The sequence below is a fragment of the Lepidochelys olivacea genome (assembly GCF_965140295.1).
Source record: "Lepidochelys olivacea isolate rLepOli2 genome assembly, chromosome: 7".
Classification (NCBI taxonomy): domain Eukaryota; kingdom Metazoa; phylum Chordata; order Testudines; family Cheloniidae; genus Lepidochelys; species Lepidochelys olivacea.
In genome coordinates, this window is record NC_140417.1 from 56289249 (window position 1) to 56306387 (window position 17139).

Genomic DNA, 17139 nt, shown 5'->3' on the forward strand with positions numbered 1-17139 from the left:
CTCCCCAAATCAAGGCCCTGGGTAACTGCACCCCCACCCCCACCCCCCTGAGTGACTGAGAACAGTGCAGGGAGACGGCAGCTGGGGAGCCCAAAGCCGGCCATTTGAGCAGCAGCCAGAAATGACCTTAGGGGAGGTGTCTGCATGGGGAGAGGGATAGCTCAGTGGTTTGAGTATTGGCCTGCTAAACCCAGGGTTGTGAGTTCAATCCTTGAAGGGGCTATTTAGGGATCTGGGGCCTAAATCAGGATGAGTCCTGCCCTGTTCAGGGGGTTGAACTAGATGACCTCCTGAGGTCCCTTCCAACCCTGATATTCTATGAGCCCCACAGCCAGCAGGAGCTGTGGCTATGTAGGTTTTTAACGCCGCTCCCCCACAAAGACAGCGATAACCCTCTCTGGGGCTGTGCAGGTAGGATGGGAATAGGCCACACAGTGGGGTGGATCCTACCAGTTCCTTTCACCTCAAGGATGGCCCTAAAGGTTCCCCCCTCCCCCAAGCGGTGACCAGACTGCCACCAGTTATCTTCAGACAAAGCAGCTCTCAAGCCCTAAGGAGACAGGGCGGGGGAGAAAGGCAGCTACTTGTAACACCGCCACCGTGAATAGCAGCAAGGCCTGGAAGGGTTTGTTTGTGGAAACCTGGGTGGCAGCTTCTCCTGGCTAAAGCTGCACGCAGAAGCCTGTGAGCTTTCCTGCTGGGGAGTTAAATTCAGCCCTGCTGACTCCTCTGCAAGCCAGATGGGGAGGGAACAGCTAGCAGGGTTTCCCAGCTGCACCTTCACTTCCATTGCAAGTCTCAGCCTGCATTGATCCATTTCGATCAGTCCTCACCTCTGGATACAGCTGTGTGTAGCAGTATTGCATGCTGGGAGTTGTAGTCTCTCTAGGTCTTCTGCAGCTGAACATAACCACGGGCCCTTTAATTGAAGTTTGTGGGTTGTATGGTTCCAAACAGCAAATTCAGCCTTAGCTATCACAGCTGCGATCCCAGGCTTTCCAAACATCTTCTGCAGTCAACCACTAACCACAAGGAGTTTTGCACTAAGTGTGCTGTACTCTTAAAACATCTTTCCCATACTACATGCAGGGGAGGGGCACCTAGGTCGGTCCCCCCCAGGATAAGAGAGAGAGGAGGTGTGGGGCTTGAAAGCTTCTCCCTCTCCAACAGAAGCTGGTCCAATAGAAGACAGTAGGTGAAAGATAAGGTGGGTGAGATACTATGGGAGCCCTGGGCTAAAGCTCCGGCCGCAGTTTGTCTCCAACAATGGACCATAGCTCGGAAGCCCCCTCTGCTGGCAGCAGGCACGACTGCACAGACAAATAGCGCATTGTTATCGCCTCTAGCAAGAACAATACACGCCAGTGTGTTAGGGCTCCAGGGCTAATGACGCAGCTGCTGATGGACGCAGCATCCTTTGTTAGGGATTACGTTGTTTACAAACAATGGGAAGAACAGTGTAAACGGAACAAGGCTGCTTTGGGATTGCTAAAGCTTTCGTTTGCATGCACAGGCAGTCTGAAAGAGATTGGGGCCAGATGTTCCAGGGGGCTTACCAGTGGGAGCTACCAACCACATCTGAAAATTTGGCCCCACTCATGGATCCAGGAGCGCTCACCTCTGGTTCTGTAACATCTAGCATTTGGGTATTAATTTTTCTCCTTCTATTGGATTGGCTAAATTCAATGACCAAACACCACTGGAGTTAAAGGGATACTTCCATTTCTTTTTAGGTGGATTTCATTTAAAAGCGACCAACCAGGTTCAGGTTCTACAATTGCCCGAGTTCGCAGGCCAGGTGTGTGCTTTGACAACCATATTTGAGCTTTTGAAGAGGGGTTCATTGCTCCTGGTGCAGTTCAAAAGGCCCATGCAGACAGGTGAAGCAGTAACACTGACTACCTGATGTGCTCTCAATCTACAGATAAAACAAACTTTTTTTTTTTTATGTTGCTTCCATTACACGCATCTTAATTGTTACATGGAACAACAGTAGGTAAAAAAAATTCCAAGTGTGATTTTTAGTGTCCTTTTTAGCAGCACTTTGTCAAGCATATGCAAAGAAGAAAAATAAAAGCCCAATCCTAGCTGAAAATATAGGCTGACAATTTGCTCCTATTGCTGTACTCACCCTCTCCTCAAAGGCAGTAGATAGCACTAGTCTGTATGTCACTACAGTATGTATGTGCTGTCACAGTTCAGGGCAACTGCACCTGTATTTCCCCTCTCTGGTCCAGCAAGGGCACCGATGCTTAGCTCCCCTGGCTGTCACCTCTCTTGCATGGAGAGACATCCCTCACCCTTCTGACCAGGGGATCTCCAGGCTGAACAGTTCCCTGCCTTCACTGTTATTCCCAGCAGAGACAGGCTGCCCCAGCAGTGCTGCTTGCTTTCTCTTCAGAGACACTTAGCACAGCCAGGCATAACAAAATAGTTATGAAGTAGCTGGGAAAATGTAGCGATGCCACTGTCTGGCTAGCATTCACATCGTGAAACGAACACAGCAGGGACACAAGGTAGAAAGAGTGATGCCAAGATGCTGTAAGATAGTAAACTTGCAAGCCATCTACATTGGACAGAAGGTTATAAAGAGGAGTTTGGGGAAAGGACATGAGAACAGAGGGGCAGGCAGGAGACCAGAAGCTGGAACTCGATATGGAAGGTGTTGGGGCGTCGTGGAGGGATGCAAATAAGGGTCTGACAAGTCAGTGATGGGAAAGAAAGATGATTGTGGCAGCACTGGAGGGGAGAGGACGAGGTGGCAACAGCGAAGGTGACCAAGGAATGGCCCAGGGTTGTAGTAGGAAGGATGGGAAAGGGAAGGATGGATTTTTAGGCCAGCCATAAAAGCAGCAGCATTTGGTAATTGGCCCTTCCAATCCCAGTGCACAAGGCTCCCTTCTGGGTACCATTCCAGAAGGCTCACAAGGGCTACCAAGGCAATGTCCCCCATGACTAGGCATTTAGGCCTTTCGCCCTCCAATTAAAGTCAACCCAGCACACTGTTTCAAGCACTCTCTTCGGCAGGTGCTCTGACCTAACCTATGTCCATCTTCTAGGTTCCAAGAGCCTTGGGGTAGGATCTGGGGCTGTGTCCTGCACAGCTCTCAGCACACTGCAGCACTTAGGAGAAGATCCATAGAGGGGCAGAAACTACAGGGAAACATGTATGTCCTTCTGGAGACATGGAAACTCTAGGACCCTGCAGGAAGCCACACTCTCTTATGCCCCAGCAGACTCCAAGCAGGGGGACATGAAGCCAGGACCTCCCTCTGAGCAGTGCTGGGCTGGGGAAGGGGATGGCTGCAATCAGAGCAGCCAGGCTTTGTGTGGAGACATCGCAGGGCTGGTATCACTGGCACCAGTTCACCACCTCAGCACAGACTGTGAAGAAGCTGCACACTAGCAAGAGGCCAGGAGGAGCTTTATGGCAGAACTAAAGCATTTCCGTGTCCATAAGAGCTCTGACAGCCCCACCCTGCTCAGTTCCGAGCCATTTCTTCTTAACTCTTTGCTGCCATTCTGCCCTGCGGCCTCTCTGCTGCAAGCCAACTTGGCAGCATTCTTTGAAAGGCTCCCTTCTCATTGGGGGTGTCTCACTGCACGGGGACATATCCTGCTACATGCTGGGCCCGGCAAGCCTAGCACAGGGGGCGACACCCTTGCTCTTCTCAAAGCCCAGATATCAATGCCACTGACTCGAGAGAAAAGGAAGGAGCCACCAAGCCAGAGTGTTCATTTACAGGACATTTATTACACTGTAAAAAGTCCATTGGATTCCCAGCCATTTATTCCTTATGTACATTGTCTATCCTCTGTGGCTCTGGGTTTCCTCTGAGTACAGAACATGCCAGCTCTGAGTCACTCCCCGTTTCCAATGGGATTTCTGCAATCAGCCCAGAGAATTTATAAAACTATTTCAGAAAACAGGAAGAACTGAGATATGGTACATGCCAGCTGGCTGGCTCCGCTTCCGGAAGGGATGGCAGAGAAGGCATTGGCATCCACAGCACAGGGGAAAAGCAAAGTGCAACACTGCCAGGGCTTTGCTGAGCTGCTGGAGCTTTGGAGGCAGGGAAGGAGGGAAGCTGAGCACCCCAACTCCCATGGTGGGACTTGACAAGCAGCCAGCTCCTCTCTCAAGCTAAGGAGCATTCAGGCCCAATGGCTGGAGAAGAGAGCACCTGCAGCTGGAAACAGGAAGGGGCCAGTGTAGTGTCTAGGCAGGAGGATGCTGTTGTTCATTTCATGGGGAGTTGCTCCCAAGAGCTGCTGTGGGAGAGGCATTGCTGGGGCTGCTTTCAGCTGCTGGCTTCCATCTAAGTCTGCCCAACAGCTAACACTGGTTGGATTCTCCCTCCTCCCAGAAAGGCCTCAGCCGTGTCACTCAGACCCAGAGGGAGGGGGTAGAGCTGGTCTTGCCAGGGGTGCCCACCTGCGCCCTTTAGCCATTGGGCTGGAGGGAGCATGGTGATATGCTGCAGTCCGGAGCCAGGAGAGCACAGCCTGCACACCATGGCCAGCAAGCTCAGAGCCATGCTGAGGGGGGCTGTATGTTTCTGGGGAGAGGAATGAAAGCCAAACACCTGCCGCGTGTGGATGCTCAGGGCCTGCACCAAGAACTAGTGCCAAGGACAGTGGATGAACCAGCTGGCCTGAATCATTAGAGAGGTCCCAGGAACCCAGGCCTCTCTGCTCCCACAGCACAGAGCTTCCCTATTCACCTGCTTGCTCACAGGCTTCAGTGGCTTGCTCACAGCCTGCTGGGTAAAGGTGGTGGCCTGGCCCTTGAGATTGCAAAGGCAAGGAGGCGGTCAGTGGTGATTAGTGGCACTGAGCTCCCCCTCCAAGGAAGGGAGCCAGTGACTCCTGAGCAGTAGCCATGAGAAGGGAGCAAAGGCCAACACGCTCCAGGGGGATTTTAGCAGCTGCCCTGCCAAGCACCCTGCTGCCCTTCTGCTCAAGCTACCATCCTCCACAGCAAACGTGGCAACTACCAGGGAGGATCTGGCTGGTATCCTCCACCTGCAGCACTTCCTCAGCAAGCCGTCCTCGAGCCCCCTCTCTCTAGTTGACTTCAGAGGTTGTCATGGGATCGGTGGGCCGTGCAGTGGCCAGGAGGGGAACAGGGGAAGTGGCCTCAATCAGAGCAGGGTTGAGAATGATTGGCAGAGTCATAGGCGGCACCCCGACCTGCAGGGGGGAGGCGAGAGGCTGCAGGATCAGTGGTGACTGTGCCATATGAGGAGGTACATCTGTGACAGGGCTCATCTTCACTGATGCCATCGCAGAGAGAGGGGAGCCAGAGGCACCTCTGATGGCTGGGCCAGGGCCTGGGGCTCTCTCAGAGTCTGTGGGAGGAATGGAAAGAACAATCCTTTGTGTTAAACCCTCTCCTGTGTAACCCCGAGATGACCAGGGATTGCGGGGCCTGCCCCCGGGCTGGCCTCCCCCTAAGCCAAGCGGGGATCGCGGGGCCTTCCCCTAGGCCAGCCTCTGTGCCAAGCCCAACGGGGATCACAGGGCCTTCCTCACACCACCCTCCCCCGAGAGGGGATTGCGGGGCTGCCCACAGGCCAACCTCCACCTGAGCCGAGATTGCGGGGCCTCCCCCAGGTCACCTTCCCCTGAGCCAAGCAGGAATTGTGGGGCCTGCCCGAGGCCAGCCTCCCCCCGAGCTGAGTGGGGATCACGGGGCCTTCCCCCGGGGCCAGCCTCCCAACTCCCAGCCAGGCACCCTGAGCAAAGACACAAGCCAGGGCAGATCGCGAGCACTCCCCCAACCACAGAGGGATGGAGGCCTAGGCTTGTCCACTTGAAAACTGAAGCCCACTCCATAGCTCAGAGCCTGCTCAGGAGACCCAGCCCCTGCAGACCCATCTGATTGAGGCTGAAAGTGGCTCCACTGAACCCAAGCCCAGCTGAATAATGCTGCTGGGGAGGGATGAGTGCTTGAGCCCACAGGAGACTCACCACTGGCACCCAGCTCAGAGGGCTTCTCTGAGGGCAATGGGTGGGCAGCAGAAGCAGGCGGGGCAGGTGCCACTGGTTTCTGAGGATGTGGCTCTGTTGGCACGCTGGGGACAGGTTCTAGATACATAAAATAAGCAGTGAGCCTGCAGCCCCCCTAGAGCCATACTCCCCCCGACCCCACCATCCATCCTCTCACCACAGTGCCCTACTCACAAGCCCCACCACCCCAGGCCTATGAGCTCACCAACATCCTGGAACTGGAGCAAGGCTCCCCCCGCCCACTGGGAAGCAAAGGTCTGGCCTACAAGGGCAGGGCCGTGGTGGCAATTCCCCAGCCCTGCATACCCTGGATGACTGTCTGTTTGAAGAGCTCATCGCGCAGTCTGGGCAGGAAGCAATCTATCCGCTCCCAGGTGATCTCCCAGAGGTCCGAGTACCCTGTGCGTGAATCCGCACTGTGGAATATTCCAGCCGTGTCCATCACAAGCAGCATGTTCTTCAGAGATTCTGGGATGGCCTCTGGCTGCAACGAGACACTCCTTAGAACAGAGCTGGGGCAACTCAGGGACAGAGCGAGGCACAGAACAGCTGACGGAGGGTCTTGGACTACGAGACCACAGGGGGACATGGGACCAGGAGGGTTTCACAGCAGGGTAGGGGAGCGAGCCGGGTGTAAGAGTGGGAAGAGAAGGAACCATGAGGCCCAGAGAACCAGCGAACCATTGTAGCACCCACTCAGTGCCATACCAGTAAGTCACTGGAGCCTGCATGCATGTACTTGTCCATGAAGTCCAGGATCGTCAGCCACAGAGCAGCAAATGTTGTCAAGGAGAGCAGTGGGGACAGATGCTGCAGGAACACCTAGAGTAGCAGACACCACCACAGTAAGGGACACGAGTTAAGAGGCAGCACCAAGCCACAGGGCTGCGACCCTCAGCTCTGTGGCCAAACCCTCCCTCCTGGAGCCCTCGCTTTTTCTGGCAGGTTCAGGAGAGGGATAGGCAGGATTCCAGGCACAGGGCTCTGAGGGCTCCAGAGGCAGTGCCCAGGACCTGATCTCCCCTCCTTTAGATCTCCAGCACATGCTGCTGCTCAGCTCCGACCCCCCCACTTCCATGCCTTTGGCATCCACTTCCCCTGGGCTATGGGCCAAATGCTGATCAAGGCGTTATCACTGATCGCTCTGGAGGAGGAGCGCAGTGTGATGGTGTCTGTCTCCATCCTCTGCCAACTGCTGGGATGAGGGGAACATGCTGCAGTCTGGCAGCAGGACACCCCCTTGGAAAGCAGATATCGCACAGCATGTGCAGCTGGAGGAGGTGCCCATTGCTCAGGGCTAATGCCAGGCCAGATCACACACTGGCAGTCAACCTTCAAGCCCACCCCCCAGAGCAGCAGAGTTGGTCAAAATCCAAGCACAACTTTTTAGCTAGACCCCAAGCAGAGAGTCGCCAAGCAGACTGCCCACAGAGCTCCGCACGCACAAGCGGAACAAGGCACTCTCGGGTGCTGTGGAGCATCCTTGCCTTGGAGAGCAGCGTTGAGGCTCTCATTCTGGTCTCCTCCATCCCACCAACGTCAGCTGGGCTCACGTTCTCCAGCAGTTTGGTCAGCAGAGGGAACAGCACCTAGTGGATCAATGACATGAACATGTCGTAGGTCAGGAATAGTCACTGCAGCAGAGGTGGTTACTAACCTGGCTGGCTCATGGCATTCTGGGGACTCACTTCCAGGCCAGCAAGCGCAGAGGCAGCTCAGGAAATGAGAAGGAAAGGGCTGCTTTCACACCTCAAAGAGGTTCAGCTGGGAGTCTGGGCAAAGGGGTTTTCAGAGGGACTGGTAGTGGGGAAAGCCCAATCCCTCACTGTGAGTGGGCAGCTGCCTGGAACAGCTGCACTCCCATGCTAGCCACAGGGCATGGGAAGCCAGTGCCCTCAGCCCCTGGACTGCTTGCTGCTTGACTCCCCCATACAGTGCTGCTAAAGCCAATGGGAAGCCAGCCAACTCCAGCTACAGTTCCCAGAGGCAGCGCTCCCCTGCTCAAGTGCACAGCTCAGCTGGAAGGTTACCTTATTGAAGCAGGACTCCCACTCCAAAGCATCCAGCGCCTGCAGGTCATGCACGAGGAGAGCCCGCTGCAGGTAGGTGAGTGCCTGCATCCGCACCTGACGCCGGGCATCACAGCACAGCCAGGCAATACCTGCACATGGGTGAGAGCCAGACTCTCATTTCCGCATCAAACATAGGGCAGTGTCATGGCCCCCGCTGCCACCCTGTGGGTGAGTGTAAAAGCTCATTCTAATGCAGAGCAACACTGCCATGCAATCTGGAGCCTTGGGTGAGAAGTGCTAGGGAAGGGTATATGCTGACCCTCCTTCACCCCCAGGAGAGAGGCTATACTGCACCGAGGTCACAGATGGGAAACCTGAGGCCTAGAGTGGTAAAACGACAAGTCCAAAGTGAGCCAGTGGCAGAGATGCCATGTCGGACTTGGCTCACAGCCCTGCTCTGAGCACTAAGTCACATCTCCCTCCAGCCCCATGGTGTTGGACGACGCTCAGCCCTGACCGTTCAGAACAGCAGTGCTGCTGGTCACTTAGTCACTGCGGCCCTTTACCATGCTGCCATGCAAGCTCATCTCAGTTGCCAGGCCCCTGGCCTGGGTGAAACAGGATGTTAGCCAGTGGAAGGGTATTGGTAGCAACAGCCATGTCAAAACAGCCAAGGAACAGAAGCAAACGCACTGATTTCTTCTCAAGCTGGGCTCAGACATCACTTGTCATACAACTGCTGTCCAGTGTCCTTTTCCAGCTGGAGAGAACAGGAGGAGCCACTAGCTGAACTCTCCTCCTTCCCCCATCTGCAGGGCTCGGCCCTGTGTACCAGCCCCCACCCAGACACTGGAAATCTCCTCCCCATCAGCATAGGAAAGCAGTGGTGGGAGGGGAGGGGGGGCTTTACCCTGCAGCAACGGGCACCAGCAGTTGGACCACAGTGTTTGAGAGTCTGCTTCTATTTTCTTCCCTGCGGCCTCCAGGTGGTGCTGCTCCTCTGCCCAAGAGCTGTAGATGGTGGCAGCTCGTGTGTGGAGGGTGTGCATGAGATCCAGCAACTGCAATTAAAAGCATCCAAGTAAGCAACGCACCAGGGATGCCATTTCATACTGGGAGGGAGGGCAACTTTAACCAGATTCCAGAGGCTACTTGGGCACCTGAAAACTCAGGGTTTTTTCCCCAGATAACATCTTAGATACAAAAACAACAAGGAGTCTGGTGGCACCTTAAAGACTAACAGATTTATTTGGGCATAAGCTTTTGTGGGTAAAAGCCCACTTCTTCAGATGCATTGTTTTTTACCCACGGAAGCTTATGCCCAAATAAATCTGTTAGTCTTTAAGGTGCCACCAGACTCCTTGCTGTTTTTGTGGATACAGACTAACATGGCTACCCCCGATCTTAGATACAGTGCTCCTGTCAGATAACAATTTCTAATTCCTATATAAAGAAAGAAAATTAAATAAATATTAGATCCTCTAATACTAGCATGTTCCGACATCTTGTGTCAATTCACTTAAGGGACACTGGTTTGGTTTAAAATTTTAATGTGTATACTTACTTTGTTACTAATTCTTTGAATACAATTGAAACAATTGTAGAAAAATCTAGATTACTTTCTATCACTTTTTTGCAGTTCATGAAGCTTAGAATAGATCATTTAACTTTTGGAAACATCCTACTAGGGCAAGGCCCCATGAGTTTATACTGCACCTGCCTGGGGCTCTAAGGCTGTTACCCCACTACAAATAACAGACTAGAAACTGACTTTAAACAGGAGTGAAACTGACACTATCAAAAAGAAAAGGAGTACTTGTGGCACCTTAGAGACTAACCAATTTATTTGAGCACGAGCTTTCGTGAGCTACAAACTCCTTTTCTTTTTGCGAATACAGACTAACACGGCTGTTACTCTGAAACCTGACACTATCAAGTCACTTTCATAGTATTGCCAACCCCAAAATGTTTAAACATCATGAATCAGATTCACCCAAAATCATGAGATTGGCTTTAAAAATAATGAGAGTATGTAAAAATGATACATTTGGCATTCTTTTTATTTACATTCTGCTTTTTGAGCCTTTACAATGCATTGGGGTCACATTTTGAAGCTTTCTCCACAGCCACAAGGGCTAGAAATTTCATTTCTCTTTAAGAATGAAGGATGAAATCATCACATAGCCACTTGACTCCAGGAGCTGGGGCTTTAAGGAAAATAATAATCATCATGAGACTCATGACAGATTAATGACAAAATCATGAGAGCTGGCAACACTGCCTTCTGTTTAGAGGCTACTTTCCAGAAGGGTCTTAAAACACAACACTACAGTGCTTGAGTTGCAATTTTCACAGGAGAATATTTAAAACCAAACACCAAGAAAATTCTACATTTTAAAGTTGAGAAAAAATGGAGACTTCTGCGGTATCTCAGGGTCACTGCAGGCAGGAAAGGAAAATAAACAGCACCAGGGCTCTTGGCAGCTCTTCCTCTTGAAAGAAAGTTGGAGGGGTCAAATCTCCTAGACATTAATCAAGCAAAACTATTGCCATCAGTGCCTACACTCAGAGATATTAACATCACAGTGAACATATGATTACGTGTGTGGTTAATAACTATACACGTCATACTTAACTATCTGAGCCATTTTATCCAGAGTTACACATCATATATGTATTGGCTCAGGGACTATTTTCCCACGAGGTGCCTTTGAAAATCTCGCCTTTTGTCTGTGTCCTAGGGTGACTAGACAGCAAGTGTGAAAAATTGGGACAAGGGGTGGAGGGTAATAGGCACCTATACAAGACAAAGCCCCAAATATTGGGACAGTCCCTATAAAAATCGGGACATCTGGTCACCCTAGCGTGTCCCTCAGTGCCCCATCTGTACAATGGGGATAACAGCACTGCTCTACCTCACCGTGGGGTTGTGATGTGAGGCAGTCATACTGTGATGATGGGGCCACATAAGTACAGATAGAGTGGGAACTTCTCTATATCTGCTATCCCTTCCTTGGGTTTTGGTTCCTTTTCACGTACCCCCCTCACATCTCCCTTTTTTCTGAATAAAAAGGAGGAGGAGTCTGGTGGCACCTTAAAGACTAACAGATTTATTTGGGCATAAGCTTTCATGGATAAAAAACCCACTTCTTTTTTTACCCACAAAAGCTTATGCTCAAATAAATCTGTTATTCTTTAAGTTGCCACCAGACTTCTGGATACAGACTAACACAGCTACCCCTCTGATCTTTCCTGAATGTAAACTTGGCTCAGAGGGCTTGGCTATATTTCTTCTAAGTCCCCTGCTTTCTCTCTTCAACACCCCCTTACCCCCAGAGGGATTCCTGTTTTACAGGTTCATCTAACTGGACTTCCAGATCCTTAATTTAATCACAGAACCCTTTCTTATCTTAATCACCCTGCCTCTGTTTGTAAACAAAACACTGACTCCCTGCCCCAAGGGCACAAGCTGCAAGAAGCATCTCTCTCCTGCAGAACTGACATTCCACACTAATTCTGTGAAGTTGAGAGGTCCCTATGGGAGCCCACCTCCTGTAGGGAACTAAGGGTGGGGCAGGACCTGACCTCCCGCTCCCTAATTGGCAACTTGCAGGACTCTAGTGCCCAAAGCAATGCCATGCCCTGCCTTCCCCTAAACCAGGGCTAAAGACTTTCACTCCTCACCCAGCTTCGCCCACACCAGTGCACAGTCCGGGGACAAGGGGTTGGGGGGGGGTCACCTCCCTCTACGCCTCCCACCATACACAGAGCATGTCTGGGTCATGCGAGAGCCGGGGACAGACACACTGGCAGAGATGAACCTGTCTTTAAGGGACAGGAGGAAGAAGTAATCCTCTGGGAGGAGGGAGGATCAGGGGAAGGACTAGTGGGTCACATGGGAAAGAATGGAGTCCTTTCTAGGTGTGTGGGGACGGAGCTTTGCCTCTGGAGAGAGGGAGACAACTGCAGTCATGCTGACCAGGTACAGTCTGATCTTCTCAGCGTAAAGCCTGTAACAAGGCTATTGCTCAGGGACTAATGATTCAGTTACTGAACTCTAGATCTACAGCATGACTCTTCCCACAGGACAACACCCAGCATGGCGCTGCACATGGCCCGTAATCAAGGTCCAGATTGAGAACTGTTTCCAGACAGAGGCGATTCCCCCACCCTTCAAAGACCCCTAAATTCCAAATACATCCTTCATTCCCCTCCATAGAAGTGCCCTAACTCCACCTCGGACACACCCCAGGGCTCACACATCCTTCGTTCCTCTATCACAGACACCCTCTAATCCTTCTCATGCCCCTCACTATCTCATCACAAAATCCGCCCCATCCCAGTCACCCTCCTCAGTGACCCCCACAGCTCCAGACACAGCCTTCACCCCTCTTTATTAAACCTCACCCCCCACATCTGCCTGTGTCTTCCCTCATCACACAGACACCTCCCACACTCCCCTTAACACTAGGACCAGACACATGCCTGACCCCTAACTGAGCAGTGATAGAGATGAGCCCCACCCCTCTTGGGGAAGTTCCCACCAAGGGTGGGCAGCGGGGCCCCCAGATGGGAAAGGAGAGGAGGAAATCCTGGCTATACTTACGTCCTGACTAACCTGTAAAGACACAGTGTGGTAGCTGGCCGGGACACTCTCGTCATCCTCCTCGTCGCTGTGGGAGTGGCTCTGGTGCTGGCTTGAGGCCCGTGAGCGCCTCAGCGAGTTCTCTTTTGGCTTCTTCTTGAATCGGTTGGATTTACCATCATACTTATGGCTCTTCACTCGCTTCTCCTGGGACTTGTACCCTAGGGAGCACCAGGAGCCATAACATACCCATGGACATACTCCATCACACACACTGGGATCCCAATGCAGACTGGCCCGCAAGCCCTTCTCAATCTACATATTAACAACCTTCTGAAGTAAAGGGCCCAACCTCATGAGGTGCCGAGTGTCCCCAGAGGTCTGTGGATCCTCAGAGCCTGTTGGGACCAAGCCCCGGAGCAGCAGCACCACCCGGATGCCATTTCTCCGGCTGATGGTGCTCCTCTTTCTCCACCTCGCAGTCACACAGTCCCCCTCACTGGCAAGTATGAGGGACAGGAAGGAGCTATAGAATGAGGTCAGCACTAGCTCACTACTCCAGCGCCCATGGCCAGACCAGTCCCCACTGGGTGATCTGCCTGCTGCAGCCAGTCAAGCTTTAAAAGACCAAAGTGACAAGGCCTCCCCCTGCCCCCGCCCCGCCCAGAAAATCCCACAGCCAATTGGCTCTCCTCCTTCGGGGGTGCACTCTGCTTGTCCCTTGCTCCTCTGTGTGCTGTTGCCTGACGCACCCTAACCAAGCCCCACCTTACCTCCATTCAAACTCGCCTCTACAAAGATGCGGATGGTTTTGACGCAGAGCTCGAAGTTCTCTGGAGTGACATGAGCAGCATCTCGCACAATGAAGGACAGGGACTCCACGCACTTCATGAGAGATTTAGTGTCGTGTGGGCCCAGGTCCAGACCCACAGTCAGGCTATACTGGTTCACGAGAGGAGATGGACCCTGCCTGCTGAGCCCAGCTGTGGGTTTGGGGCTGTCAATGTCGTCCTTGCCAACCTGCAATGCAGAGCAATAGCACAGTGTGAGAGGATGCAGCCCCGCGTACACAGCACAGCACAGCACAGACGTGTCAGCCCATCCCCAGGGCAGGTGTTTTCTCTATCACCAACAGGAGGTACTGCTGCTGGCTGGACCCATCTCCCCTCCTTTCTACACTTGTCTGCTCCCGTTCACCTCTTCTCCACCTGTGCTTCTCATCCCCTCACCCCCCTTGCTCTGTTCTCCAGTCCCACTCCCTTCGGACCCCACCCCACACTGCACCCAGAGCTGTCAGAGAATGGCACCCACTCGCTACAGGGCAAGGGCAAGCCAGATGCACATTGAGGAGGATGGGATCTGCAGGGCAGGGAGCTCATTGACAGCTGCACCCCAACTCCAGTGGATACATGTCCAGCTGTGGTGCTAACAGCTGTCTCACTTTGGTACACTCTGCTGCTACAAGGGATTGAGCCTTTGCCCCAGGCAGCCCTCGCCTTACTCACCACCAGCCAGCCGCTGTTCACCACATCCACGTCAGTCACGGAGCGATGCATCTTGCCTTGCTTGCTGTGATCAGCATATACCTCAGAATCAGAGGTGTAGCCACGGTCCAGGCTGACATCACTCGGGTGGTAGGACAAGGAGATCTCACTGTCGGACTGAGCACCTTCAAAAAGAAATGCATATAAGTGAGCCAGAGCCAGAGCTCCAGGGGATATAAGCCAAAAGAGGCTGCTCCAGCCCATGAGTTCCCAGTTAGAGGAGAACCTGGCCAGGCCTCATTTCCTCTTGCTTTTCCCCCATGAAAGCAGCCATCAGAGCAGCACCCTCAGGGAAAAGAGAGAGAGACCAGATCTTTGTAATAGTTTCTCCCCTATAGCAGGCTTTATGATAAATGTGATTTACGCTGGGAATTCCCACAGGATTCTCCATACTCCAGCTGGCTAACATGGCTGGGGACCTAGAAGGGGAGAGAATCCAATGCTGAAGCCTGGACAAGATAATGATGGAGCCCAGCCATGGGTTCCCAAAACTGGCCTCCAAAATTGCATTTGCAAAAATCTTTTGCACCCCGCCCCCATTTGTGCATGTGCCCTCTGCACCCACACTGCCTGCTGCATAGCCATACTCAACAGGGGGTACATGCAGATCCAACCAAAAATGTGGCCTTAACTGCTGAGCCCCATCTGTATGCATGGAGGCGCTTTCATTCCAGGCTCCTCAGCAGCGCTCTACTCCAGGGGGGCAGATCAGAAAAATCACATGGAAAAGGGGAGTTTGAGGAGAATTACTGCAGTTGCTATGTTGGGACAGAGCAGCACAGCCAATGTGTTTGAGAATTTCATGCGCTAGACAGGGCCTCGGGGTCATTCGCCCAGCCCCACCCCTGCACTAATCTCATGCTCCCCAATAGCCAGCAGCGTACTTTAGCATGCTGTGTCATAGGGGCTGCCTTCCCTACACCTACCATTCAGTTTGATATCACACATTCCCAGATAAGCAATCCTTGCTGGGGGCAGCACTGAAGCCAATGGGATCACTTATTCATGGGCAATCGCTGGGTGTTCTCCAACATCCCACATTTGCTACAATCTAGCCAGCAGGGAGGGAGGTAGAGCTCGGATGTGAATGTCCGAATGCATTTCTTGGTACAAGACTCATGGCAGAAGAGCTTGTGGTCTGTTACATTGCCACTGGGTCTTGTCACATGCTTGTGCCACCAACAGATAGCAGTGCTAGAAGAGAGTGTAGAGAACAACCCTGGGCTGGCCCCTAGAGAAGCCAAGATGAAAGGCCCACCAGCAGGACTTGCCAAACCAGCAGGTATAATGCCCCAGGACCTCGTAAGTAATATCTGGGGAGAGGAAGGAGGCCCTCTATTGTAGGCCTGTGGCAATGAGCTTTGATGGCACATCATCAATCATTTTGCCATGTGCAGTGAGGGAGGACTTAGATTGGGTTTACCCATGCGCCCAACTGGATTGCTCTCACGCGATCGGTAAGTATCAGGGTGAGACAGTGGGGGACTGGTGAGCACGTTTTTGTATGAGTGGTCGGTGCCCTGTCTATACCCAAATGGATTCAGAATCACAAACATTTGATTGCAGTTTCCCAGCACACTGCTCTTAAAACGGCCACAGAGGAGCCAGTCTCTTCACTTCCTTGCTGTCTCCCCCTGTAAGAACATCAAGTAAGATGTGGACAATAGCTCGGTTTATATTACATCCCCAAGAGGAGGATTAATCTGTACGACCCAGGACAAGATCCCCCCTTGGAACCCAGCAGAGTCTCTCAGCAGCTGTGCAATCTCAGCTTCCCTTCCATTGTTCCCTCTGGTGCACTGGCTACTGCTCTGGGAGGAGATGGCAGAGCAGAGAAAGGGACAAATCATGAGTAGGAGTGAACAGCAGGTGCTGGCTTTTAATCTTGCTAATGTAGTTTAATATCAGCTTTGTTTTCCTGCAGTCCCCTTAGCTAATTGAAAAGCCTGAGGAAGCAGCTGCTTATCTGGCAAACAGGCATCAGATTTCCTAGCAGCAGCCCTCTGTCTTACCTGTGTCGTTATCTGCCCTTGCTGTAACCTGAAGGGCTGGGGGCGGTTTCACCCCTGACCCGATACACTCCAGGAGGGTGAAGAGTGTGTACCAGTCATCCCCAGCGTGAATGTTTGCAGCATTGGTCTTCAGAAGCTCGTGGAGGCCATAGGCAACCTGGTGGCTAACTCTGGACAGCACGGTGGGCTTCATCATTAGCAGGATACGGAGTGAGAGGAGAACCTGGCCAGGGAAGGTGGCAGTGAGTGGTCATGGCCAGCGCTACATCCACTCCCATCCCTTACCAAAGTCCTCCTCTCCCAGTTAGAGCTAAAGGCTGTAGCTTCTTCAGCAGAGTTGCATGCACTGCAAAGGGCTGTGAGATTAACCCAGCCTCCTTGCTCGCTGGTGTGCAGTAGTCACATACAGTGTACTTGGGCCACGTCCCTTAGTCCCTGGTGGCTGGCAGCAGACAATTTCTGTGAGCTGGAATCTGCGGTAGTAGGATGTCAGCAAAGCAGCACAAGCAGGGACAAGGCCATTCAATGTGGTGTGTAAAGAGTATAAAACTCCCTATCACCCAGGCAATGTGTTAGTACAGAGAGGCTACAAGCCAGGAGGATTGTAACGGTTACCCTTTAGGCACATAAGCTTAACACACAAACTTGGGTGAAAGTGTTTTAGTCACCACTGTTCCACACACCACCTTCAACCCCTAGAACTGAAAGGGTGGAGAGAACCATCTGTCTGCGGTTCAGTCTGTTCACTTGTCAAACGGACTCTGAAGTGCTCTCAGATGCAGGTGCCCCACAGAGTCTGAATCTGTCTGACACTACTTTTAACTGGCTAGGCTTTAAGCAGACGTTGTCCCTTTGGCCGTGAGATTCCCCTCTCCCAGACCAGGTCCACCTACCTCCTTCTCCATGACAAGTGGCATGTTCAGATGCCTTTGGGGGATGGGTCTTTCCCTTGATATGGGCCCTCTTAGGGGAAT

General features: G+C 52.5%; 1 protein-coding gene across 5 annotated transcripts in view; it reads right to left on the minus strand.

Annotated features, from left to right (window-relative positions):
* Nucleotides 1–3734: 3734 nt before the first annotated feature.
* The window catches only part of GBF1 (golgi brefeldin A resistant guanine nucleotide exchange factor 1), a 177968-nt gene continuing 164563 nt past the window's right edge, over nucleotides 3735–17139 (minus strand). For 3 of the 5 annotated variants that reach the window (XM_084633243.1, XM_084633241.1, XM_084633240.1), the window contains exons 30-40: nucleotides 16166–16388; nucleotides 14115–14278; nucleotides 13383–13629; nucleotides 12631–12830; nucleotides 8935–9085; nucleotides 8043–8173; nucleotides 7500–7601; nucleotides 6721–6834; nucleotides 6319–6496; nucleotides 5974–6090; nucleotides 3735–5351 (exon numbers count right to left, since the gene is read on the minus strand). In XM_084633243.1, the coding sequence (XP_084489369.1) occupies nucleotides 5068–5351; nucleotides 5974–6090; nucleotides 6319–6496; nucleotides 6721–6834; nucleotides 7500–7601; nucleotides 8043–8173; nucleotides 8935–9085; nucleotides 12631–12830; nucleotides 13383–13629; nucleotides 14115–14278; nucleotides 16166–16388 (1911 nt within the window). In that variant the 3' untranslated portion in view covers nucleotides 3735–5067. The remainder of the gene's footprint in view (nucleotides 5352–5973; nucleotides 6091–6318; nucleotides 6497–6720; nucleotides 6835–7499; nucleotides 7602–8042; nucleotides 8174–8934; nucleotides 9086–12630; nucleotides 12831–13382; nucleotides 13630–14114; nucleotides 14279–16165; nucleotides 16389–17139) is intronic. The other 2 variants (XM_084633244.1, XM_084633242.1) reach the window with 1 other exon arrangement.